The sequence below is a fragment of the Neophocaena asiaeorientalis genome, unplaced genomic scaffold, assembly GCF_003031525.2.
Source record: "Neophocaena asiaeorientalis asiaeorientalis breed wild unplaced genomic scaffold, Neophocaena_asiaeorientalis_V1.1 scaffold82, whole genome shotgun sequence".
Taxonomy (NCBI): Eukaryota; Metazoa; Chordata; class Mammalia; order Artiodactyla; family Phocoenidae; genus Neophocaena; species Neophocaena asiaeorientalis.
In genome coordinates this window covers 7,981,743-8,007,217 of record NW_020173068.1, presented here as the reverse complement: position 1 = coordinate 8,007,217, position 25,475 = coordinate 7,981,743, and the positions used below count along the sequence as shown (strand labels likewise).

At 52.6% G+C, this 25,475-nt stretch overlaps 1 protein-coding gene across 10 annotated transcripts in view; it reads right to left on the bottom strand.

Annotated features, from left to right (window-relative positions):
* The window catches only part of DLGAP4 (DLG associated protein 4), a 90,099-nt gene that overhangs the window by 41,743 nt on the left and 22,881 nt on the right, over positions 1–25,475 (bottom strand). Inside the window, exons 1-2 of one of the 10 annotated variants that reach the window (XM_024743265.1) lie at positions 24,678–25,469; positions 12,721–12,818 (exon numbers count right to left, since the gene is read on the bottom strand). The exons of 4 other annotated variants lie outside the window; for them this stretch is intronic. In XM_024743265.1, coding sequence (XP_024599033.1) covers positions 12,721–12,766 — 46 coding nt within the window. In that variant the 5' untranslated portion in view covers positions 12,767–12,818; positions 24,678–25,469. Of the gene's footprint in view, positions 1–3,044; positions 11,216–12,720; positions 13,211–13,377; positions 13,432–24,677; positions 25,470–25,475 lie in introns of those variants that run through there. 5 more of the 10 variants (XM_024743269.1, XM_024743264.1, XM_024743266.1 and 2 more) reach the window with 5 other exon arrangements.

Sequence of the window (25,475 nt, the reverse complement as noted above, 5' to 3'; positions counted from 1 at the left end):
TCAAATTTGGAGCCCTTGCTGTTTGGTCCCCCCCCCCCATCCCTACAGCCTCACCTCCTGCCCTCCCACCCACTCAGCATGCCCCTTCCAGCTTCACAGAACCCACACACCCTTCGCAAACACACCACACTCTTCAGGCGCCAAAGCCTTTGCACGTGCACCGTTTCTGCCGGAACCCCTCTGCGCATCCTTCATGCTTCCTGTCCTCCGGCCAGTCCCTCCACTCTCAGCCCTTTCTGGCCCAGGCAGAGTCCGACCCTCTCCTCTGGAGCACTCAGGGCTGTGGCCAGGTCTCCGACTGAGCGTGTGTCCCATGCGGGTCAGCAGCCGGTCCCCAGTCCAGAGGGTGCAGAACCATCATTTGCCAATTAAACCTTAGAGGGAAGCAAGTGCCCCTGAGACCCAAGATGTTGGCCCGGCCAGGATGTAACTGCGGTCCTCCCTGCCCTGGGGAGATATTCTATGTGCCACAATTTACACCAAAATGGCATATGGGTCCAACTCTCTGTCCATTCATTCTTGGAAAACTTTCAGATTTGCCCAGGAAGCTTGGGGGTGAACATCACTCCAGGGTGACTGTCTCCTCCAGCTGGTCCTTGTGCATATTTTTAAAGATCCTGAGTGACACATCACTGAGACACAGCATTGTCTGCACATTGCACAGCTGTGCCCGGGGGCTGCATGCTTCCCTGCCCTCACCTTGACCATGCCGGTCCATCACGCCAAGGCTCAGACAGAAGCTGGTTGTGTGATGCCACCTGCCCCCGGCCCCAGACATCCAGCCCAGCCTCCCTGCCCCACTGTGCACAAGTCCTTGCTTCTTCTAAGTAGAAGCTCCCTCTGTCTCATTTCCGCCTTCTGCCCTAGATTTTATCCTGCAAACTCTATTTTTCAGGTCAGAATGAATTTGTTTCCACATCTTGCTTTTTTAATGTCAAGGTGTATAAGATGGCCAATCAGAGCTTCAGGTGCTCAGAGTACTGGCTGTGGCTCCATTTCCCCAGCAGCCCCAGCATGATAGCCTCCTGCAAGTGCCTTGGAGGCCCAGCCTAGTCCTCATGTCTGCTGGCTCCCAAGGGCCCGAGCTTGGCAGGGGTGCTGAAGGAGAAGCAGCCTAAACAGTGTAGGAGCCATGGCTGCAGGCTTTACATAAGAGGCAGCGGACCCATGCAAGACCCCACGTGAATGGAGCTGGCCTCAGAGCCAGAACCCCCTAAACTCCTTTGCTGACTCTGCCCGGCTTGTTGGAGGAAGGGCTGAGAGCCTGTAAGAGCCCTCCTTCTCTCACCCAACAAGTAACCGGTCAAACCACGCAGCTAAATCGGGGAGCTCACTTGTGTGCTACGGTTAAAGCAGAACTCACGGCTCCCGCCCACCTAGCCTCAAATTCCTCCCTCCTTCCCTGTTTCTTCCCCCAAAGCAGGGAAAGCTGGGAGAGAATTCCAAGGACCTAAGTCAGGATCGGGGACAGACTGACCTCTCAGAGCCACTTTCCTGCCGACGGCCCATGTGCCCTCTACTTTCCCCCTCTGCCAGCCTGGAAACCACCTCCCTCACTGTACCTTAAGAGTAACAACATCAAACTTCAATTTCAAACGCCAGCAAGAAAGACTGGCAGCACCTCTTACCCCAGCATCCTCCTGGGGCTCCTCCCCACTGCCCACAACCAGGGGCTCCCTACCTGCCTCCCCATCCTTCCCTTCTCCCCCCCTCTAGAGCCAGCCTCCCCTAGACGCCCCACACCGCCGCTCCCTGGCCCCTCACCCTCCTATCTTACCTTTCCTGTCCCTCTTCCACCCTGGCCAATGGGCCACTTGAGGAATCCCATCACGCCACTGCTTTGAAACCTTCCGATGGTGCCAGCACCCACCCAGTGGAAGTGGAACAAGCCCTTCAGTGGGGGCACTCAGGGCTTCCAGAATCTGTACCTGCCTCAGACCCCAAAGTCCACAGGAGCCAAGAGGTTACAAAGGTGTCTGGGAAAGACGAAGCCACAAAGCTTAGGGAGTCCGGCCACACCCTTGGAGCCCTGCCCAGAAGGGGTGCACTCAGGACGCCCTCCTGTTGGTATCAGTGCCAAAGTTAACAGTGCTACTGAGCAAGCACTCCATCTACACTCAGTCCTCACTCTTCTTGATTCTGTATCTGCGAATCTGCCTACTTGCTAAGACTCATACTGGTGGGGCTTTTTTCGCAGCCACGAGCAGAACCTGAAAATCTGAGTTTCCCAACACACAGGTTCCCAGCTGAGGCTGAACAAGGCAACACTGCCTTCTTGTTTCAGCTCATACTGTAAACAGGCACCCTTTTCCTGGTCTATTTAGTGCTGTGCTTTCACATTTTTGTGTGTTTTTTTGTTGGTGGTGATTTCTCTGCTTGAAATGGCCCCCAAGTATAGTGCTGAAGTGTTGTCCAACGTTCCTAAGTGCAAGAAGGTTGTGATGTGCCTTATGGAGAAAACACGTGTGTCAGATAAGCTTTGCTCAGGCTTGAGTTACAGTGCTTAGATCAGTGTTAATAAATCAACAATATGTTAAATAAGGCATCTTTAACAGCAACCTTGGTGGTTTGTGCTGGTAGCAGGTAGAAACGCAGGGACTCTGCATTTCCCATAGGAGCAATGGTTCAGTATTCACTAATTCAGTGTTTGTGAGACATTATGGATGTGAGCACCATGAATAATGAGAATGGATTGTACTTTGGCCAGATGAACCCTCAGAAAAGATATGTGAGGTAGGTTTCTCACTGCCCTGTTTTCCAGGTGAGACTCAGAGAGGTGGGGAGACTCGCCCAAGCTCACCTTCTAGCCAGGCAGTGTTGGGGCCAGGGATTGAACCCAGGCTGCCTGAAGCCTGACCCCTACCCTATGTCCCGCCCACTGTGCCAACTCTGTAAGGGTCATGTAGAGGCAACAGCCTTGAACATGTTAGCTGTTTCACCCAGAAAATGGGGTGTGACTCCCAATGTGCTCTGAGTAGAATTCAAAGAGATGGCTGACATGAAGATGTTTGTAATGCTGGGGTGGCCCCTATGATTCCACTTACCACGGTTTCTCGATGAAGGAGAGAGTGATCACCATTTGGGGGACAGCTGAGGACCTTTCTGGAAGACATGAAGGTTGACTGGGTCCGGCAGGATGGACCAGAGTCACTGAGGGGCAAGGAGATGCAGGGCTTTCAGGTGGAGGGATGCTCCGAGCAAAGGAGCGGGGCAGCACAGCCCAAGGCGTGGGAAGACAGATTTGAGCAGGGCATGGCTCGGCAAAGTGGCATTTAGGTAATTTAGCTGGTGAAGGGAAGCCAGGGAGGCCTGAGAGAGGGCTGCCTCTTCTCGGACAGGGTCCGTGGCTTCCTGGGGCTGCGTGGACACCGGGAACGGTGGTATCTTCTTCCTGCCCACAGCATCCCTCACAAAGTCCCTCCAAACTGGCCTGCAGTCAGAGGATGTACAGCACGTGGACCTGACTGCAGCTGGAAGGGCGCATTGCCTCCTTTCTCAATAGCCCGGCACACCAGGCAGCTGTGTGAGGTGCCAAGGCCATCTCAAGCTCAGTGTGTCCAGAATGAATCTGAGCCTCTCCTCCCCGCCATCGGCCTTGCTCTTCTAAAGAGGGGACCCCCACGCACTCCATCACACACTCCAGAAGCCTGGGGAGTCCTGCCCCCTGCTTCCCAGGCCTCCCCCATCTGTAAGGCTTTGCCCCTCCCCCACAAAAGCACATGTCACAGAGCCGGGCTTCTCTCGACCCCACCACCCTGGTCTAGGTTTCCACTTTCTACCCTCTGGCCTCCCTGCTTTGTCAGTGATCCAACTCACCCACACTCACTCTCCAGAAAGCAGCCTGAGTTGTTTTTTTAAAGTACAAATTGGATTAATGCTTCCCATTTCTAAAGCTTTTCAAAGGCTCCCCACTCCATGAAGTTACCCACCTTGGCCTACTACAGGCACTGACCCCTTCTCCAGCCTCAGTTCCTGCACTTTCCCCTTGCTGATTCCATTCCAGTCACACTGCTATTCCTCAAACACTCCAAGCATGCGCCGACCTCAGGGCCTTTGAACCTGCTGTTTCCCTGTCTGAGATGATCCCCACCCCCCACCTCTGCACACCTACTCCTTCCCATCCTGCTCTCATCTCTGCTTCCCACTCAAGTCTCAGCTCAGGGGTCATGCCCTCAATGAGGGCCTCCCAGACCACCCTGTCTAAAGTTGCTGTTCTTCCTTTGAGGATCCTGTTTATTTCATCGAGCACTGATCAACTTACTGGTTCACTTGTCTTTTGTCTCTCTCCCCTACCAGACAGAGATCCCGAGTATCTAATATAGATTCCTGAGGGTGGGGACCCTGAATACCTTATAGAATTAAGATGCTTTCCCAGCACCAGGCCCGATACATGGCTGGGCTCAGTAAGTATTTATTGAATTAATGAACAACCCCCTATTTGACAGTTGGGTAGACTGAAGCTCAGGGAAGAATGATTTACTCCTGACTCTGAGTCGGAATCTAATGGCCAGTGCGAGCGCTTTGAAAAGCTCCCTTCAGGTCAGCCCCCAACACACACACACACACACACACACACACACACACACACACACACACACTACAGGAGCACAATCTGGTGGGAGGTAAAGCTTGGAGCAGCTCTGCTTGAAGTTCGGCAATGAAGCTGTGGGAACGAGAGCTCAATAAACCCTAAGCACTGGGCATCAGAAACAACTTGAAAAATAACCATTTCTGAAAGGTGGCAGAGAAAGAAAGCAAGCAGTGCTTCCGGCAACATCTTCCAGGCAAGGCATATCATATGTACAGATTTAAAAGAATCATGACTGAGTGAGTCCTGGGCCAGGTACTACTTTATTCCAGACACAGGCCTGGGAGGGGAGATAATCATCACTGATGTTTTATAGATGAGAGAACAGGCTTTTAGCTTTTAACAGTGGCCGTGCTCTGTGAGGCTGTGGTCGACTGTGTACCTTGCACAGGGTCTAATCCTTTCTGGGCCTTCGTTTCCCCAGCTAAGTGGGTTGGCCTTGAATGGGCATCACGAGTTTAAACGTCTACAGGAGACCATGCATGTAACCCCTCTGGCCCACAGCTGTCACGTGGAAGACCTGGGTGAGAGAAGCCAGAAATCTGGCCTTAAAAATAAATAAATAAAACCTCTAAATTTAAAAGTGGAGTTAGTTAATTCTTTTAAAAATGGAGTTAGTCAATTCTAAGTTTTAAAAAACACTGGGCAGGTACGTGCCTGCCTGCTAACGTGGCCCATGGCACACAGGTTTGTGACTGCTGGAACAGCTGTCCTCAGGCCTCCTTGCTCCTTCTGGAGCTCCAGCCCCACTCCCCCTTGGAAAGGCAGGAGACCCTTGGGAACCTTGAAATCGAGGCAGCAGGAGGCCCTTCTGGTGGTGGTGTCTCAGGTCTGTTGGGCAAAAGCAGAGAAGCCCCTTCTGGTCGGCAGGCCAGTTCTGCTTGCAGGCTCTTGGCACCAGGGCACAGGTGGCGGGAGAGCCCCATCCAGAGCACAGATGGCCGCCCCCCTTCATGGGCCTGGAGCAGCTGCCTGAGAGGGACCAGCTTGGTTGCTGGGACAACACCCTTCGCCCCCTCCAGAGACAGCTGCTCCTTAGAAGCCCTGTTCACACACCAGTTGGGGTCAAAGGTATGAGATGGCTCTGTCCTGACATGTTCAGGCCAGAGGTGCTGGAGGACAGGGTTAAGCAATGCCCTCCAGATGGACCCACAATTCAGGTCAGCTGATTCTCTGAGGACAGGAAGTTGCCGGTCAGGAGCCTTCACAAGCTCCCGGGCATCTCCCGACTGAGGGCTGGCCGTGAACTGGCCTAGCATGAAAAGCTTTAACTGTATTGGCTCATCAACTCTTCACCAGGCCTATCACTCCCACTTCAAAGAGGAAAAAAGTGAGGCCCAGAGAGAAGTGAACAGCCCCAGGTCACACAGCCAGGATTTGAGCTCAGGTTTTCTGATTCCAGAGCCAGCACTTGTAGCTGCTGCTTCACCACACTGACCAGGGCTGGAGTTAGGTGCACTTAGCAGGGCCTGGCTGAGATTCTGGCCAGGCCAGTTTCCCAGTCAGGACCCTAATCTTGGGTCCTCATGCAGGGTTTGGCGATATCCTCTGCGTGGGTTAGATGGTGGCTGCCTCTGGCTCTGCTGGCCATGGGGTCAGAGGCCTGGTGCCCCTGGACCAGAACCCCAGCACGTGGAAGAAAAAGGTGGCCCGCTCTGCCTGTGATCACTGCCACCCACCGCCCTTCCTCAGGCCCTTTTCTTCTGGATGTGCAGTCCTGGACACTCTGACCCTCCACCAGAAACACCAGAACCCCTGACGTGGTTTCCAAGTCACTCAGGACTTCCCCAGTTTGGCTAAATCTCACTACAGCCTCAAGGCAGAGCCCAAAGAGGTGAGGCCACTCGTCCCAGGTCACAAAGCTGGCTGATGGGGTACTGGGACTGGAACAAGGATGTGAAAACCTCTAAATTCTAGGGTCCGAGGAGATAGTAATTCCAGTGACTTTCAAACCAGGTTCTGGGGGCCCTCAAGAGGGCCTGGGGAGGCTTTTTGACTCCCACCCCCCCGCCAGGGCCCTCAGAGCACCTCCATTTTCTTTTTTTCCTCCATATGGTATTTTGGGATCCACCGGACTAATTCAACCTCCTCATAGTACAAATGAGGAAACTGAGGATCAGAAAGGCAAATGTACTCCCTGAGGATCAGGTGGCAGAGCAGGGACCTTGCCTGGGGCTCTGAGTGTGGGTGTGTTCCCTCTGGCCACCTGACTCCCAGCCTGGAGACCACCAGCCCTAGGCATTCAGGGAGGCACCCGCGTGTGGCTGAGCCCCACCTCCTCCAGCCCGACCAGGGGACCCCAGACGGCATGCTGTTTCTCAAAAAACATTTCCACGAACACTGCGACCATAATCCAGTAAGCAACCTGTCAGGCAACATTCACCCCTCGCCGCCTGTTCTGTGCTGGAGTCTGCTGCAAATGTCCTTTTATCTATCCCCAGAGACCTGCCGGCAGAGTTGGCTCTGCTGGCAGCTCTGCTGAGGCCCCTATCCTACCCCTCAGGATACCTTACTACCCCCACCCCTGGGAGTCCAAGCTTGAAAGAGACGCCAGCTTCCAAGCAGCAGTTCCTGCATCATGATTTTCTCATACATTAAAGCTATAAACACTAGTAGGGAGTGCTGATGAGCAGAAGATGGCCAGAGTTACAGGGCTGCTACGGTGGTTCCAGTCCAAGACAAAAACTTGATGTGTACAGCCCCTGTCTGGCCTGGTGGAGGAGTCGGGGGTGGAGAATCCAAGATTTGGCTTTTCAAATACTATTTGACTTTTCAAATACTGGCTCTAGCACGTGGACCTTGTTGTGGTCTTTCTAAGGCCCTAAGGTCCCAGGAGCCCAGCCTGGGAAGTACTACTTAGAAGAAAGAGCCTCAAAAACCACCCTCACTTCTGGAGGGCTGATGTCGAACCCTAGTAATGGGTCACAAAAGCCTAGCTTTCTACAAGCTGTCACAGGGGCCCACATCCAGTGTGCAAAGCCAGACACCGCCAGGCCCTGTGCACCTCGACTGCTGGCCTCTTTCATTGTTCTGAATGACCAAGCGGATCCCAGAATAGAAAGACGGTGTTAACAGGCTCATTCACTGTGCCTGCAGTGACAGGTGGCATATCGGGTGTCAGAACCCGGAGCCAAGAATCCTGGGCGGCCAAGAGATGGTTTGAAATGAACAGAGCAGAAGTGAATGGGGAAAACCGTGAGTTCAGCTCAGGTCAGCCCAGGCCAGGTCGCCTTCCCTGGTGCCAGGCCTGGGGACAGGGACAAGGGCCCAGTCCTCAGAGCTTATATTAAGATTTTGAGTTCAGGACCCCAACTTGGACAATTACACAGAAAACAGACACGTGGGAAAATGTCTTAGCGACTCTAGTTGATCACAGACACGGTCTGAGGCTACACTGACAGAGAAGGTGCAGGACCAGGGAGGGGGCAGCCCCACTGAACTCTGGATAATGTTGTGGGTACTGTTGGCGATTCTGGACAAGGGACACTGCCAAACTGGAGCCCGATGAGAAGGGGGCAATCGCACAGGGAGAAGTCTCTAATCTATCCTCCCATTACGACAAGTAGGCCACGCACTGGGCTCTGGGTGGGCACTAGGGACCCACCCAGTGTTAGTAGTCCTCAGACCTCAAGAAACTCACAATAAAGTAAAACTCCACCGACTGGGCGTAGCCACAGGGACTACTGCAGGAGAAAGCCTGGGACTGACTGAACAAGAGTGCTGCGACTGACTGGTGACGTCTGTCACAGATTTGCCACAGATGGGGTGTGACGCACATGCGCCATGAGCCATGCCTAGTCTAACACAAGGCAGGAGGTGCTTAGAGAGACTGGAGTAGTAGCCTGGAAAAGAGGGGATTCAGAAGGGCATGGCTACTGTCTTCAAATACCTAGGAGACTGTCACATACATTGTCCATGTGGTCCAGGTCATTACAGCACAACCAGAGGGGTGACAGGAAGGTGGGGGTTAAGGGGGAACAGGTTTTGCCTCATTATAAGGAGGCAGTTTCTAATGGGCAGAGCTGCCTAGGAGGTGATCAGCTAGGCTAGACACAGGCACGATGGATGCAGGGAGGGGCTCAAGCCCCCGCGGGTGACCTTTAAGATTCCTTCCAGGCCTGAGATGTTTCCTCTTTTCTCTGCCTTCCTACTTCACACTCAGTAATGGAGGTGACATCAGACATCATTTTTGTGTGTGTGACATTCACAGTTCAATTTCTTTTTTTCTTTTTTTTTTTTTTTTTTGCCTCCAGAGAATTGTTACCAACTAGCAGAGGAGAGGGAGGAAAAGGTTCAAATGGCCTAGCTACAGGGGAAATGATGGGAGGACTAAATCTAAGGTCTAAGGCAGCACAGTCAGGGCTTAACACACCTTCCTCTGTACAGCCGGGCAGCACAGAGCTCCTGCCTGAGATGATAAACTCATCCTCAGAACAAGAGACCAGCCGACACTGGCTTCCCTTCCCCCCAGCCCCCCGCCATACCTGCTGCTGAGTTACAGAAGTGGCCTGTAGGTCAGGAGGCCCTGAGAGTGAGCACTGTTCCTGCATTCACTCACTGTACGACTAAGGCTCCCCGGCCTCACTCTCACCCATCTGTAAGATGGGAACAATGCTGACTCGCCCTGTTCACTGCCCTAGGGCTGCTGTGAGACTCTCTTGGGAAGACAGGCGGGAAAGGGCTTGGCAGGTGAGGAACTATCATTACAATCACTTGAGGGGCCCAGATATCTGAGCAAGGGGCCCACAGAGCAGCTGCCTGATTCTAGGCCTTCCAAGGACTCCATGCGCCAGAAGCTGGGGGTTTCTGGCCTGGGGCAGGTGCCCTGAGGACCGCAGCCGACCCCCACCCCATGCCGCACCTGTGTCACTATTCTAACATTTTAGGGTAGTGGCCTCTGTGTCCCTGCCTTGCCAAGCACCCCTCTAACTTTTCTCTGCCACCCTCTTCATGCCAACGCCCCAAGTTCCCAGCGTCCGGGTCTTTGCAAGGCTGCTCCCTGCCTGCAACGCCCCTCCTCCTCCCTAATCCCACCGCCTCTTCCGGGTCTCCGTTCCAGCATCACTCCCTACAAGCCTTCCCTGACTGTCCTTCCGCACCGCCAGGCACCCCTCACTGGGTCACGCCCCAGGCTTAGAGGTGCCACAGGCCCCTGCCATCACACTGTTTTACAGGCCTGTTTACTTTTCTCCTTCTCCATTTAGACCCTGAGTCCCCTGAAGGCAGGGACTGCAAGGTTCCCATGCCTGTGGCACCCAGAAGGGGTGCCAGGCAAATCCTGCTGCCACTTACAACGTGGGACCCTGTCTCTGACTTCACCCCAAAAGTTAGACAGGCCTGCAGGGCCTTCCCCTGGAAGACTTGAGAATGCAGCAGTAGGGAAGTCTGTGAGGGGCGACCTGGCAAGCAAAAGACAGAAGTGCTGGGACAAGCAGACACTATAGGCCTACCCCTCACACCTCCATACCCTCCATACTCGAGTTTTCTCCCAACCACCTCTAAAAGCACAACATGGTGACATTTGGGAAGGTCTTTTTAAAAGAAGACCTCCCCAAGGGAAAGTCACCAGCACCCCGCAACTGTAAGGACTCGCTGAATATTAGCGACTAATCGTCATAGTTACCGGTGTTTATTGCCTGCTCAGGCATCGCTGGCTACTGCCCTGGCCCAGTCACTGTCCGAGGTCCTTATATTTGATCCCCACAAAGAGTTGTTTTCACCATCGCCCCTTGTGCTGCTGAGGAAATGGAGGCTCAGAGAGTTTGAGGGATTTGTTCAGCATCACACAGCAAGTGTTCTATCTGCTAAGTGAGTGCAAACCTTCCAGGTTTCAGTCTCTGGAACCCAACCTTCACAGCAAGCATCTGGTCTCACAACAAAAATACAAGTTGGCTGACAAGGAGGCTGACACACACATTCCTACAAAGCTTAGAAATCACCGTACAAAGACGAATTTGGTCTCTCCCTTCTGCTGGCAGACTCTGACTAGAATACACTCTTACAAAGATCTCAAGCCCAAGCCAGCATCCCAAAGAGCATCTGAAGAAAGCGGACTTTACCTTGACAACTTCTACCCCTCCAGGAGCTGCTCTGCCCTGATGTTTTTACAAGCATACTAATCACCTCCCCAGGTTTCGGGCTGTCCTACCAGGCCCTTTTCGTCTCTCACAAAGAGACCTGTGATATCACTTGCCCCTCAAATGGTCGCTTCCCCTCCTAGGACTGACACCCATCTGTAAAAGTTGGGTACTGCACTAGGTTGTGGACGGCACAGGTTCCAACAGGTGTGCTACTTCTGGTTAATTGGTAGTACCTGCCTGTGTTAAGAAGGATCCTGAAGCTGTGTCCAGGCTCCACACAGCCACCACGGGCGTTGGAACCAACACTGCCTCTGTGGGAAAAGCCCTCTTGGGAGATGAGCAGCCTTTTAAAAACTCTGCTGGAACACAGCCACATAAAGCTGAGAGTTGCATTAACTTGGAGAGTTAACCAAGAGTTCATTATTTCCAGATGAAACCTACTCTCCCTTTCAAATATACCTCCTTAAAATGGACTAATGAATGAGTTACCTGGAGTAGTTAAATTCATATAGTCGGAAAGTAGAAGGGTGGTTTCCAGGGGGTGGGGGAGGAGGGAATGGGAAGTTGTTTAATAGGTACAGAGTTTCAGTTTTGCAAGATGAAAAGAGTTCTGGAGATGGAGGGTGGTGATAGTTGTAAAACAATGTGAGTGTACTTAATACCACTGAACTGCACACTTAAAAGCAGTATAAGCGGTAATTTATTTTTTGGCCGTGCCATGCAACACGCGGGATCTTACTTCCCCAACCAGGGATCGAACCCTGCGGTGGAAAGCAAGCGGATTCTTTACTACTGGACAACCAGGGAAGTCCATGTGGTAAAGTTTTATGTGCACTTTAACACAGTTTTTTAAAAAGTGGGCTAGTGCGGAGTCTACTGAGGAACTCTCTAAAAACGAGTCCCAGCTATCAAACTGATTTTCCACCCCAAATCCAGAAGTCATAAAATAAAATACTGAAAGCTACTTTAAGCATGAAGTGTTTGATTTCTGGTTTGACTTAAACGTATTTGTGAGCAGGGGCTGATTTATAATCTGCTACAATCTCTTTCCTGAGATTCAGGGAATAGAAATAAAAGAAAAAGAAAGAATTTAAATAGAAAATCAAAAAGACTGGAGATCTACAAGGGTAGAAATGGATGTGTTAGAACCTTGGAAAGGAGTTGGATGGGAGATTGTGTGGAGGTTAAAAAAATTAAAACTTAAAAAAGAACTATAAATATATTGTATAACATTATAGAAAACAGTTAAAAAGTGATTTTAATCCCATTGCCCTAACACAATTACTGTTACATCATTCTATACCCAAACTTTTAAACTGTGATCATTTTGGAATGGCAATCTGGCTAAAAAGAAATAGCAACTTCCGCGTTGGCCTTCTTAAACAAAAGCAGTTGGTAGTACAGAAAGAGTAGTGAATCAGGACTTCAAATCATGATTAAGCTGTGTGACTCTGGACAAGTCACTTTACCTCTCTGTTCCATCATTTCTAAAAACAGCAGTAATAACTGCAACCCGCCTCCCTCAGCAACAGAAGCAACAGGGCTTTGTGAATTGTGAAGTAGTAGGTAAAAGGGCATTAGCAATAAGTAGGGAGTGCTAAAGAAGCCTTTTCTTGATGAGTAATAATCAGTATGAAAACCTGATGATGATGATAACAATAATAATAATGATGACGATGCAAGTATTCAGAAGCTCTGATGTTAATTTGAAAACAAAAATCACTTGTAATACTTTCGTTATCACACCTCTGGGTGAGCAAAGCTGTTGGCCTCAGACCTACCCAGGCTTGCCAAGCCCAGCCAGGCCCTGCCTGACCTTGCAGACCCTTCCAGACATAACCCGAACCTCTCCCAGTTCCCTAAATACACCAAACACTTTATACCTTGGGGTCTTGCCCCCTGCTGTTCCCAGTCTGCCTTAACTGCCTCCTTCCCATCCTCCACCCCACCTTCCCTGAGATGCCTTCCCCATCTTCTCTGAATAAGTCCCTCTCGGCAACTATGTTTCCTTCAGGACTCATCCCAATTAGACAGTATGTTGTGTGTCTGTACCTGCTTGAATGGCGTCTCCAAGCTGGATGAGATCTCCAAGCTCCATGAGGAAAGAGACCAGGTTTGTCTTGTTCCCTCTCCTTCCTCTGGCTCAGTACCTGGGATGAATGGCTGATTGTTTGGGAAGAAAGTGGAGGCGGGGTGGGGAGGAGCTGGCTGGGATGAACCCAAGTCCTCTTCCCCTGGGCTGTTCCCATGCACTGCTGCGTGCACCCCCTTTGAGAAGACTGCTGGGGCAGCAGTAGCAGTGGCAGCCCTGCCTTTATAGGTGCTGTCAGACAAGCCCCGCTCCCCCTACCCCACAGGCAAACACCTCCTGACTGCTACCATGCTCTGTGCTGGGCCAACAGTCACGTCATGAAGCGTGGGAAGCTTGGGAAGGCAAGAAAGTTCCAGGAGAGCCTTGAACTATTACTGTATTCACAACACACTCAAGAGCAGATTCTTCATTGCAGTCCCCAACAGGATACTGCCCAATGGAGTGATGACCCTGCCGAGATAAACCCTGACTCTGAGTGCCTGGTGGACTCTGACAGCCCTGGGCAGGCTTCTCTAGCCTGATCTCAGCTCCCCAGGCCCCTGGACAACCAGCCCCTGCCTCCCCTCCCGTCCCCAGGGAAGCCTCCCCTTAAAAATCTCCATCCACTTGGAGCCTACCCAGCTTTTGAGGTCCTGAAGATCACCTCCTCTCTAAAGCCTGCCTTGATTTGCTGCATCTTCCCCATCAGGGCCCCACACTCAACAAAGAGCCATCGAATGATTAACTCCTCTCCAAATACCAAGTGCACCTGCATCCTTCCAGACATGGGACATGCACAGTCTTTAAATATTTCAAGTCTTCTGTCTCCCCTTGGATATCAAGAAGAGCAGGGGCAAACATTTCTTAAGTGCTTCCTCTGTGCCTGGCACTGTCCTGAGTGCTTTACACACACACACACATTCTCTCTCTTGTCCTCGCGCAGTGACTCAGGTAATATCATCACCTCTATTTTGCAGGTGAAGAAACGGAGGCCCAGAGAGGTTAAGCAACTTGCCAAAGCCTCACAGCTCCAGGTGGCATCTCAGGATCTGAACCCCGGCAGCATGACTCCAGGGCTATGCTCTTAACTACAGGGCTGCCCGACCATCGGTGTGAGGGCTTTCGTACACAGTCGGGCTTTATAAGTGCCAGGTTCTGCCACCCAGAGGAGCAGCGTGGCTCGGTGTGGCTCATCAGTGCAGTCACTCAGCCACAACTTTCAGGGCACCTACTGTGTGCTCAGCGTGCGCCGTCAGGGAGTGGACTTGAACGAACACAGCTCTGCGCCTGGGGACCTTGGGATTACGCAGAGCAGAGGAGAGGTAGACAAAAATCCTATTCGTTGAAGCAACAAAACTGCTACCATTATCTGCTCTGGCAAGGCTGAGAACTTCCTTAGAAACAGCACAAGAGAAACAGGAACCTGAGACCCCAGCTAGTTTGGCAACGGCTAATCTTTGAAGTCCACAGGCGAACCAAACGTGTGTTATGATTTTAGTCTCACCAGGGGACCAAAATCTATTCGGCTGAACAGCAGAGCTAGAGCTCCTGCCAAGAAACAAATGGGGATTGAGGTCCAGAGCCAGGAAGGGGCTTGTCGGAGGCCACCTATCAACTGGAGAAGCACGGCTCCGGTTCCCTTACGCCCTGTGCTCTCCAAGTCCCTGGTACTGCAACCAGGACAAAAGGCTTTCAGGCCATCTGCGTCCTTAAGAAGAAACCGCCGGGGGGTGAGGTAAGTGCCTACAGTGACCGCAAGTTTAAAAGTTTTCTCAGCGGAGACAGGACGTTAGCTCTTACCTTCAGGGAGTGTGGAACTGTTCTGTGAAAGCTGGATTCGGGAAGAAGCCAGGGTTGATGTCCCAGGCCCACCTCCAGCCCAGCACTGCCCCAGAAGGGCAGGAATTTCAAAGGCAGTAGCTCCCCACCTGGGGCCACGCCCAGGTGAGGCTGACTGTACCGGGGAACCCGTGGAACTGGCTCTCTCCCACGCAGGGGCAGGCCGGGCCAGAAGGCCACCCTGGTCTGCAGCCTGGCGCCTCTCCCTGCAGGGTCCCACCCGGCCCCCACCCCGGCCGGGCCTCCAGAACAAGGGAAGAGGCCTGCTCCTCTCTTAGTGAGGCCTAGTGAGGTCCCCCGGGGCCCACCCCAGCCTGGGCTGGGTCTGAAGCAGCTGCTTCCTGCTTTACCTTTTCCTTTCACTTTGGTTTTTAACCCCAAAGTGAAACTAAAGACTGGGACGATGTGGGAAAGATGGTGAGAGTTAAGGCCTGAACACCTGGCTTCTCATCCCAGTGAGGCTGCTGACTCGCTGGGAAACGTGGGAGGAGGCCCTCAACCCCCTGCCTCGGTCTCTCCGTTGATAAAATAGGAGGGAGGAACTTGGCTAATGCTTTAAAGTGCCATTAAATTAGAAAAATGATGGAACGTCCCCTTCCTCATCCCTGCCACCACTGAGGACTAAAAAGGAGCTGCAGAAATGACCAGAGCGGGACCCAAAAGGGCCTTCCTGTTGGCTTGGAGGACGAGGCAAACTCTCGCCGCTGTGTGGAGACCTTCCTGGTCTCTCTGACTACCTCTCCCCAACCTGTCAACTCAACTCCTTTATCCTGAGCAGCCCCTGGGGCAGAGCAAATTCAGGAAGACTCCAGGGACGAGCCTGACCTGGTCTTAGCACAGCAAGAGGAGCCACCAACAGCTGCCTGAAAACTCCCCGCCTGAGGGCCGACCAGGCCATCTGCTAAGACCCAGGACTAAGACAGCATCCCACCCAGGACTGGTCCAAACTTCACTCTCCGCTGACCCCAGGGTGCCTGACACAGTCTAGCTAAGACCACTGTAATCTGTTTTATGGTGTTTTCCCACTGGCTGGTTTACCAAATCTCCCCTCTAGGCTGGTGCCATGAAAGAGGCAGGGATGAGCCTCCCTGCCTCTCAGATGAGGAAAACTGAGGCTCGGAAAGGCACAGGGACATTGTGGCCAAGCCAGCACTGGATTCAGGAGCTCAGTAAATATCTGCTGGATGATTGAGCTTGATGGCCCAGCCGTTGCCAAGCAGGTGCGGCACACACCAGAGAAGCACAGGACACAGTGTATGTGCGTGCGTGTGTGTGGGGTGGGGTGGGGTGGGGGGGGCATCCCTCCCTGGAGACCAAGTCACAAACAGGTCCCCAGGTACCTGTAACAGAATCCCCTCCCCCCAGTCCTGGCTCCACTCCTGATGTCCCTCCAGCCCATTTCTTCCCTTCATCCCTCACTTCCTCCCATCTGCACCTTACTCTGGAGAGATCTCATTGGCTGAGGGCTTCTGAGCGAAGACTGGCCAGCCTCCTCCCCCTCTCTGGGCTGGATTAGTACTGTCAGTACTTAACCAAGGAAAGGAATTTGAATCCAGGGGTGGGGGCAAGGTGCTTTAAAAAATATATACACCTTGGGCTACCCTGGTGGCACAGTGGTTAAGAATCCACCTGCCAATGCAGGGGACATGGGTTCGAGCCCTGGTCGGGGAAGATCCCACACGCCACGGAGCAACTAATCCCGTGTGCCACACCTACTGAGCCTGCGCTCTAGAGCCCGTGAGCCACAACTACTGAGCCCGTGTGCCACAACTACTGAAGCCCGTGTGCCTAGAGCCTGTGCTCTGCAACAAGAGAAGCCACTGCAATGAGAAGCCCACGCATTGCAACGAAGAGTAGTCCCCACTCGCTGCAACTAGAGAAATTAGAGAACGGACTTGAAGACATGGGGAGGGGGAAGGGTAAGTTGGGACGAAGTGAGAGAGTGGCATGGACATATATACACTACCAAATGTAGAATCGACAGCTAGTGGGAAGCAGCTGCATAGCACAGGGAGATCAGCTCGGTGCTTTGTGACCACCTAGAGGGGTGGGGTAGGGAGGGTGGGAGGGAGGGAGATGCAAGAGTGAAGAGATATGGGGATATATGTATATGTATAGCTGATTCAATTTGTTATAAAGCAGAAACTAACACACCATTGTAAAGCAATTAAACTCCAATAAAGATGTTAAAAATATATATATATAGATAGATTTTCAGAATGCAAAAGAAGGTAAACTTTTAGGTGCACAGATTCTTCAAAACAGCAATTTCACTTGCAGGAAGGAATGGCTCCCACAGTGATGCTTGCCCACATGTATACAGCCAGGTGGGAAGGGTGCTGGCTGCAGCGCTGCTCGTAGCAGCAAGGCTGGGAACGACCTAAATGTCCCTGAGCAGAGGACTGGACAAACAATGGGTGGTCCATCCGTCAATGGACTGCCACACAGCCACGTGTGTACCCACAGGGAATACCGACAACAGAGACATCCTTGTGTGAAGAAGACAAGGTACAGAACAGCAGGCACTAGGTAATAAAATGGGATGTATTGACACAGCTGCCCGTGTATGCAGAGTATTTCTGGAAGGAAACATCAAGACTGCTCACAGTCATTACCTAGGAGCCTAGGTGGGAGAGAGACTAATTTTTCACTGGACCCCTTTTTTTCCTACAAAGTTTGAAATGTTTAACCACATACATGTATTGCTTTCTCAATAAAAGCATAACTTTTGCACATAAAAAAATAACTCCAGCAAAATGTACCCCAAGAAGCTTCCCTCTAGGTCTCAGGCATCAGACTCCCTGGGGGCAGGGCCCAGACACCTGGATTTTGAAGTCTCCTCAAGGGCTGCTGGTCTAGTCTTGCAGAACAGGTGGTCAGCCTCTGACAGTAGATGGAGGCAGCCTGGACAGCACAGGCCTCTGGGCAGGGCAGAAAGTAGCAGGGAAGACTCAGAAAAACTTGGCCTTACGGCATAAGAAGGATTTCCAGAGGGCTTTGAATGCTCAGTAGGTTCAGCTGAGAGGGGAGGGTTCCTACAGGAAGGACTGGGGAAATTAAGTCAGGCTGGTAAGACAGGGGAAGGGGAAGAATAATGTCTCTCTCAATATGGGATCCTGTCCCCTCCAATACTTGGTTCCCACTCATGGGAAATGAGGGGGCTGGGAGAGTCCTTTCCAGACTGATATCCTAAGATATGCCTTTATTTCATCTCATTTAATATTAAAGGAAGCAAGGAGGGTCCCCAGCTTAGCACATGGCCACAGGGCTCCACACCTGTGCAGACTGTAATCAAATATTTGGAGGCTGCAGAAAATTCAGGCCCGGATCTTAGGTACAGCAGCCCTTGAGCGACTTCCTCCCCCTGGGGAGGAGCAGATGGCCTTCTGTAGAGATGCCCTTCTTCACCTTCTCGTTAATAATTAAGTCATTACCAAAGACCTCTTCTGTCACTTTTGAAGTTCAGTTTGCAGAGACTTGCTGCCTTGGCTTGCTTTACCATGATGCTCCAGGCTGAAGGCTCACAGGCTACAACAGTCTAGATCTAAGCCTCAGGCCCAAACTCCAGGGGTCTGCAGTGGAAAGAGCCCAAGGTGGGGGTCAGGAGCGCTAGGGTGAATCCTGGCTACACCTTGATGATTCTGTGGACTCTGGGAGGTCAGAAGCTAAGTCTCTAAGACGGCTCTGCTTGCCACTGTATCCCCAGGGCCAGCTCATTGCCTGGCACACAGCAGGCACTTAATAAATATTTGTTGAATAAGTGAACAACAGCTCAGCCAGTGAATCCCAGAGTGACCTTGGGCAAGTCACTTTCTGGAAAATGACGACAAGAATAGCAATCCTCTTAGGGTTGTATAAGAACCTAATGAGATAAAGTAGATGTAAGTGCTTTGAAATTAAAAAACAGGCTACACAAATATTAATGATCCAGAAACAATGTGCTATAAACGAAATGAAAAGAATGAATACATATGAGAATGATCACATTTACAAGAAAGCACCTGGCAAATGGTAAAGCATTAATCAAGTGAATAACTACAATTGAAAGGGACAGCACAGTCAGTCTAGTTCACTGTTCCAATATCCGAACATTTCTCAGGCTGTGTCTGTTCCAAAGGAGCACAAAAATCCCTCATCAAAACCTTTGTCCTGATTTTGGTATGAATTTGCCAAAGTAGACTGGCAGAAGGATCCTGGGGGTGTTTATTGGAGACAAGGGAGGAGTGGGGTGAGCGGAACACAGAGGCTGTGCCTGCCATGTGGCCTCACGACCCCAGGACAAGGCCCTGCTCAGGGCGGCACACCGAGAATGACTGGCCACCAGCTTCCTAGCTGCACACTGCCGCCAACCATTGCTGCCTCCCCTGCTAGCCGCTCTTAATCACCAGTCCCCTTCCCCTTCCCCTTCCCCTTCCCTCTGCCCAGTGGCTATCCCTGGCTGCAGCCTGGGAAATAGGCTTCATCACCTTCATCACCTGGCTCTCCTGTGTCGCGAGTACCTCGGTCAAGTCCCTCCCTGCCTCTGTGGCTGGGCCAGGGCCCACCCTCTCCGGTGGGGGCTGGCTGCGAATCCCAGCGGGCCCAGTCATGGACATGCCCACTGTTGCACTAGACACACACGAGGCCCCGCTCTGGAGGCTGCTCACAGCCTGGCGAGTAAAACTGCTGATGTGAAGGCCCCTCAATTCCCTGACTCTCCCACCTTGAAGCAATTCTGAGCTGGTACCCAGCCCCAATCTCCCAGGTCTTTAGAAAGTAGGGGGTTCTGTCCTTTAGGGGATGTATTAGGTGCCCCCAGTTCAAGGGGCAAGAAGGCTCAGATTCCTGGGATCCTAACAGTAGGAGGTTCCTTTCCAAGAAGCAGAGCTGAACTGTGGGAAGAGCCAGCATTTGCAGACAGTCAGCTTTGGGTCTGAGCTACATGTTCCTTATTTGTAAAATGGGGACGGTAAGTCCACCTGCCTCGGGCTTGCTGTAAGGATTTCATGAGAGCATCCATGGAGGCCCTGGCACAGAGCCTGGCACAGAGCAGGTGTGCGAGCAATGTGCTCAGACTATTATTTCCTGCTCCAAGTAGCGACACCCAACATCTTTCCCGCTGGCCCATCAGGCCCCCTGGTCAGGCTCTCCTCAGAGAACACAACATCCTCTGCTACCCCAACTGGCCCTTCCCTCTCGCAAGGGCTCCACCCGAACACTGCCCTCTCCCTTCTCCGAGTTGCCTACAAAGCTCCTCCCTGTTGTCACTTTCATTCATTCCAATTCACCCAGCCTGACTCATCTTGAAAAAATCCTCCAGCTGTGCCATCCCGGCTCTAAAATCTTCCATGGCTCTCCAAAGCCTCTGCTCTTCAGCTCGCGTTCTATGCTGCCTACAATCTCCTGGCTCCTCCCTGAGCCCCGATGCATCAGCAAAACTAGTCTACTGTTTCCATAATATGCACTTACCCTGTCTAGCCCCCACACCTGTGCCTCTGCAGAAACCATTCTCAGGAACGTCAGCCCCAATGTCGGCCTCTGCGAACCCAGCCCCCCTCACAAGGGCTCTTGTTTCCTCTGGGTCATGCTCACTTCTTCCTTCTCAGACAATGCTTTCCTTCAGCAGATGCTTAATTACAGACTGTCACACAGTCTCTCATAATTGTAGGCCTTGTCTCCCTTGTCAGATCCTAAGTTCCCAGGGGCAGAGGCCCTGTCTGTCTGGTCTCTCCCATCCTCTCAGAGCCTGGCCCAGGGCTGGGAGGGCAGGTTCCCGGACAGAAAGTGTTTTCCAAGCCCAGTTCAGCTCCAGGCTGAGCCAAGTCCAGCTCCAACCACTTGGGACCACTTTTCTTCCTTTTGTCCTATTCACTGGCCAAACCAGACCTCCATGCACCAGCTCTCCCCAGGGTGACCCAGGCCAGGGACAGAGAAATGAGGGAGACCTGGGTGGGGAGACAGCACTATGGCTCTCACCTGGCCCTGACATGGTCTTCTTCTGGGATCCGAGGCACATCCCTGTCCCTTTTCCTCCCTTAGCATGCTTCTTATAGTGAGACAAGAAACAATAACCTTTTAGCTCTAGAATATGGATTTTATTTGTCTTTAAGGTAGCCCTGGTTCCCAGGAGTGGGTAGGTGAGGAACCAGCTGATTCCAACACAGGCTGAGGGAGGCAAGGCAGCCACAGCCAGGACAGGGAAACCTGGGAACCTGAGAGGCACTCACACCGCACACCTCGATAGCCTCATTAAGTTCCTGTTGACGACTGGATTGCATTCCTGCCCAGATGTTCAATTCTACAGCCCTCACCCTGGCCAGGTCTGACAGTGTCTGCTGCTGGGACTGAGCAGGGGAAGGGTAATCTGCTTCTGGAAACAACCAATTCTGCCTGAAACAAAGACCATGATGAGGGGCCAGTCTCCTCACCTGTAAAATGGGGATAATATTGGGACCTGTATCATAGGATTGTTGCAATAATGCAGTGGGATAATGCCAGAAAGTGCTTAGCACAGTCCCCGACACCCAGTGAACGGCAGTGTAGCAGACAGGTTCCCATTTCTTGAGGGGCCTTTACAACACGAGTTTGCATCCTCAGAGCAACCTGTGAGGAAGGCATTTCCATCCCAGTCTGACAGGGAAGAAAACTGAGGCGCAGAAAGGCGACCAATCCAAGGTCACACAACAGCAGGGACAAGCCAAACTGTGACACCAACCCGAGAAACTCTCAGTTCAGCTTTACCCAGAGTGTGGCCCACAGGCTTTCAGCATCAGACTCCTCCAGAGGGCTGGTTTAAAAAGCTGATTCCTGCCCCCAGACCTGCCAAATGAGAATCTTTGGGGATAGAGCTCAGGAACCTGAACTTTGTAAAGATGAGGAGCCTAATTTTTATATACGAGGAAACTGAGGCACAGAGAGGTAAAGTGATCTCCAAGGTCACACTTTCAGCAAGTATGGACCTGGGACCGAATTCACAGTCTGACTCCAGAGGCAGCAATCAGAGACTTCCTGGAAGAGGTGGCATTTGACAATGTGGGCCTCAAAGGGAAGAGACAGCACCACGGGGGAGGGTACAGCACAAATAAGGGCTTGGAGCAGGAGAGGCCAGGCAACAACAGCTCAGTGTGGCTTGTGCTTCCAGATCCCTGAGGTGAAGAAATACATATGGAGCCACCACTGCCGCCTTCCCCTGAGAGCCCAGAGGGAGACATTCCTGAGCCATCTGAGCTTCTGGGAGGAAAGCCTGTTGTGTGCAGGGTCTACAACCAGCAGGTCTACGGCAGCGGCCCTCTGGGTGTGTCTGGCTGCTGCTCAGGACGAGAAAGCCAGGGAAGGTGGTGACTCAGTCCCCACCCAACCTCAAGCTAGTCCCATTTAAATTTGAGATGAGCTCAGAGGCTGGGGAAATGCCAAACAAACCCTCCTTGCAGAACAGATGCCAGATCCAGAGAAGGCAGCCCGAGCCATAGGCTACCCGGCAGCAGCAATAAATGTGGAGCAATGCTGTGGGTTGCAGGGGGAGCCAAGTCAAGAGGCCTGGGCGCAAGCCCTTCCTAGGCCCCTATTCTTCATTCACCCATGAAACAGGGAGAACTCCACTGGCTTCTGACTTCCTCCCAGGGCTGTTGTGAGGAACAATGGAAAGGAAAGAGCCTGGCAGATTACACAATGTCCCACATAGCAAGAGGTTAGAGGATCACTGCTGTTAACATATTAGAACAGCCAGGAGGTGCTTTCCTTGCTACCTGAACCCCAGCCACAGCGGGTAGAGGGAGAGGCTGGGCCTCTGCCTTGTTCCCACAAAGCAAAAAGGGATCCAGATATTATCTCGAGGTGAAAGTTCACATTTATTAAACGCCTACTGTGTACCAGTTATTTTTTAATGTAGAATCTCACTTAATCCTTACCACAACCCTGCAGTGTAATTATGATTATCTTGCGTCCAGATGAGGAAACTGAAACTCAAAGAAAGTAACTAGCCCAAGATGACACAGGTAGCGAGTGATGCAGACCAACCAAGACCAGGTGTCTGCGGCCCGAAAACCCGCACTCTTTCTCTGGAACAGTTTGTATAAGAGGCAGAACATGGCTGGTACAGGGGTCCAGCTCAAGCACGGCCTCCCTCTGGAAGCCTTTTTGATCCCTTTGCCCGGACAAGATCTCTCTCCGATGAAACCCCACAGCACATTATCAGCACACATCTGGCAGCACTCAACATATCCTGCCTCTTATTCTGTGATCAAGCACACTTTTAACAGGTAAGATAAGATGTAGGTGCAAATAGGTGGCATTTCAGTTACCTTAAAATCCTCAAATGTCAGGGCTGGAAGCACCTAAGAGAGCACAACAACCAGCTTCCTCATTTTTTCGAAGGAAAAATACAGACAGAGGAAGACACTTGTCTGAAGTCATACAGCATCTTAGCATCAGAGCCGAGAATAGAACCCTGGCACTCTGCCTCACACAATTTCTCTAGGGATTCCATGATTTCAGAATCAGCCTTAGGACAAGGATTATCATTCCCACTTTACAGATAAGGAAGCTGAAGCCCAGGCGAAAGCAGTCTCCCTGAGAGGTGAGATGTGGGGACCACAACCCTGATTCCCTCCACTTTCAGGCCAGAGACCAAGCCCTTTCTCCCCCCTGCTGCAAGTAGTCTGTGTAGCGTGTCACGCTCAGGGCCCACAGTAAAAGGTCAACGGATGCTGGAAACTGTCATTATACACCAGTGCGCAGGTGACACCAGCCAGACAGCGACCTCCTCAGAGGCAGTGCTACGGCAGAGGACACAGGAGTCCTGGCTGAAATCCTCTGTGGGTCCCTGGTCTCTCTGTAAGACGAGGGGGCTACAATAGCTGATCTTATCTCCTGCTCCAAACTTCTGGGACATCTGAGGCTCCTTGACAGCAGACCCCAGCTGTCTGTGGAGCATCTCTCAGCTGAAGCCTTTGTTCCCCCACTCTATGGGAAGCTGGAAAAGCAGGTGGGGCTCACAGCCACAAACTGACAGACTTTATTCCCAAGTGCCACTGGCCAAGCAGGGCCCACCCTTAAAAAACAACAGGATGGAACATGGAAAATCCAACTGTCTCCAGCACAGACATCCAGCTGGGCACACCCACCTATCTTTACAGACTGGCAAAGAGCAACCAGGAATGGGGGCATAAAAAGGGGCAGCCTGCCCCCTGCCCTACTGGAAGGGCAGGAGCATTTCTGAACAACCAGGTGGCAATGGAGTGGGGGGGAGGGTAAAGAACTCTGGGCTGGGGAGTCCCAGGCCTGGATCCCTGTCCCAACTCTGCCATGAACTAGCCTGTGTGCCCCAGGCAAGCTGCTTTCCCTCTGTGGGGCTCAGTTTAAAGACAGGCTGACGGTTCCCGAAGTGTCTTTACAGATGGTTCATTTGATTGTCATGACAACCTTGTGAGGCTGCCATAATTATTCCCTTTTTACAGATGGAGAAACTGAGACTTGGAAAGGTTGAAGGTCTCATTCAAAGTCACACAGCTTGAAGCTGGCCGCAGAGGTCTTAGACCACCAAACCCAATCCTCAAGGGTGGTCAGGTTAAAAACAACCCCTCTCTCCCCACACCCTGATTGACAGTCTCCACAAGACCAAGGCAGCACAGACCCTGGTTCACCTGCCCAGTCTGGTGGCTGGCAAAGTTCTGGCCACAAACCGCACAGCCCAGCTGCCTAGGAGGCCGCACCCCCCATGCAAAATTTGATTACTCAAGTTGGCAAGAACGCAGTCCCCACCCCCAATCGGGTCTAAATAAACGCCCAAGTGATATCACATCCTGCTGGCTCCAAAATAGCCCAGGCCTGCCCACAAGCAATCACAAAATGCCAGGCCATGCAGGGCCAAGCGGGCAGGGATGCCCAGCCCGTGGCACCGTCCACACACACAAGCAACTAAAGCAGAAGCCTCATAGCAGGAAGGCTCCCCCTCCCACCTCTGCCAGACAGCCTGGCCCCTCCCTCCTTGCCCCCTTTGTGGGGAGGCCCCAGAGCCTCCTGCCCCAGCGCCAGCCCTCGCCCCAGCGCCAACCCCATGGAGCCTCGGCCGCGGCCAGCCTGCGGGCGCACTCCAGCCAGACCCGGACACCCCACCACTCACATTGCTTCAAGAGCTCCAGACACAAAGCCATGAGGGCCGGATGGGGGTCAGAGACCCAGAGACCGGCAAAGACAGAAAAGGGGAGAGGGAGAGACACAGGAGCAGAGAGAAGGGGAGACAGGGGACCGGGGCAGAGAAAGCAAGGGGGAGCGGCAAGAGCCCTGGCAAAGGAGTAGCCTTGAAGAGGGGTCTGCAGCGCAAGAGACATCGAGTGGTGACACCAGCAAGACAGATGCGGGGGCAGAGAGAGGCAGGGAGAGCAAAGCAGGGGGCCCCGACCCAGAGGAATGAGGAGCGCGGAGGCCCGAGAGAACAAGGAGAGACAGCGACAGGGGACAAAACCAAGGGAAGGCAGGGAGGGGCGCTGAAGTCTGGGAGCTAGGGAGCTTTGGGGGTCCCAAGGAGAGACCCCAAGGGATCTAGGAGGTATCAGCGTATACAGGGGACACCAAAAGAGGGAAAACCCTGAAGCAATGAGGGCTAAGAGGAGGCAAGACCCCCGGGATTTGGGGGGACAGATGGAAGGGAGGACCCTCAAGGGATGTGCGGGCAGCTCAGAGGAGAGCCTTGGGGGAGTGTGGAAGGTGTTCAGAAAAAAAAGGTCCCCAAAGATGAGGGGCGCTCAGAGGGGGTAGGCTCTGAGGGATGAGACGAGCGCCTTGAGGGGGACCCGAGATCGGGGAGCGAGGGAGGGGCTGGGAGGCAGCGCGAGGGCAGAGACAAAGAGACAGCGAGCCAGGGAGAGACAAAGCGGGCGGAGCGGGGCTACAGGCCCGAGGGCTGGTGGCCGGACAGAAG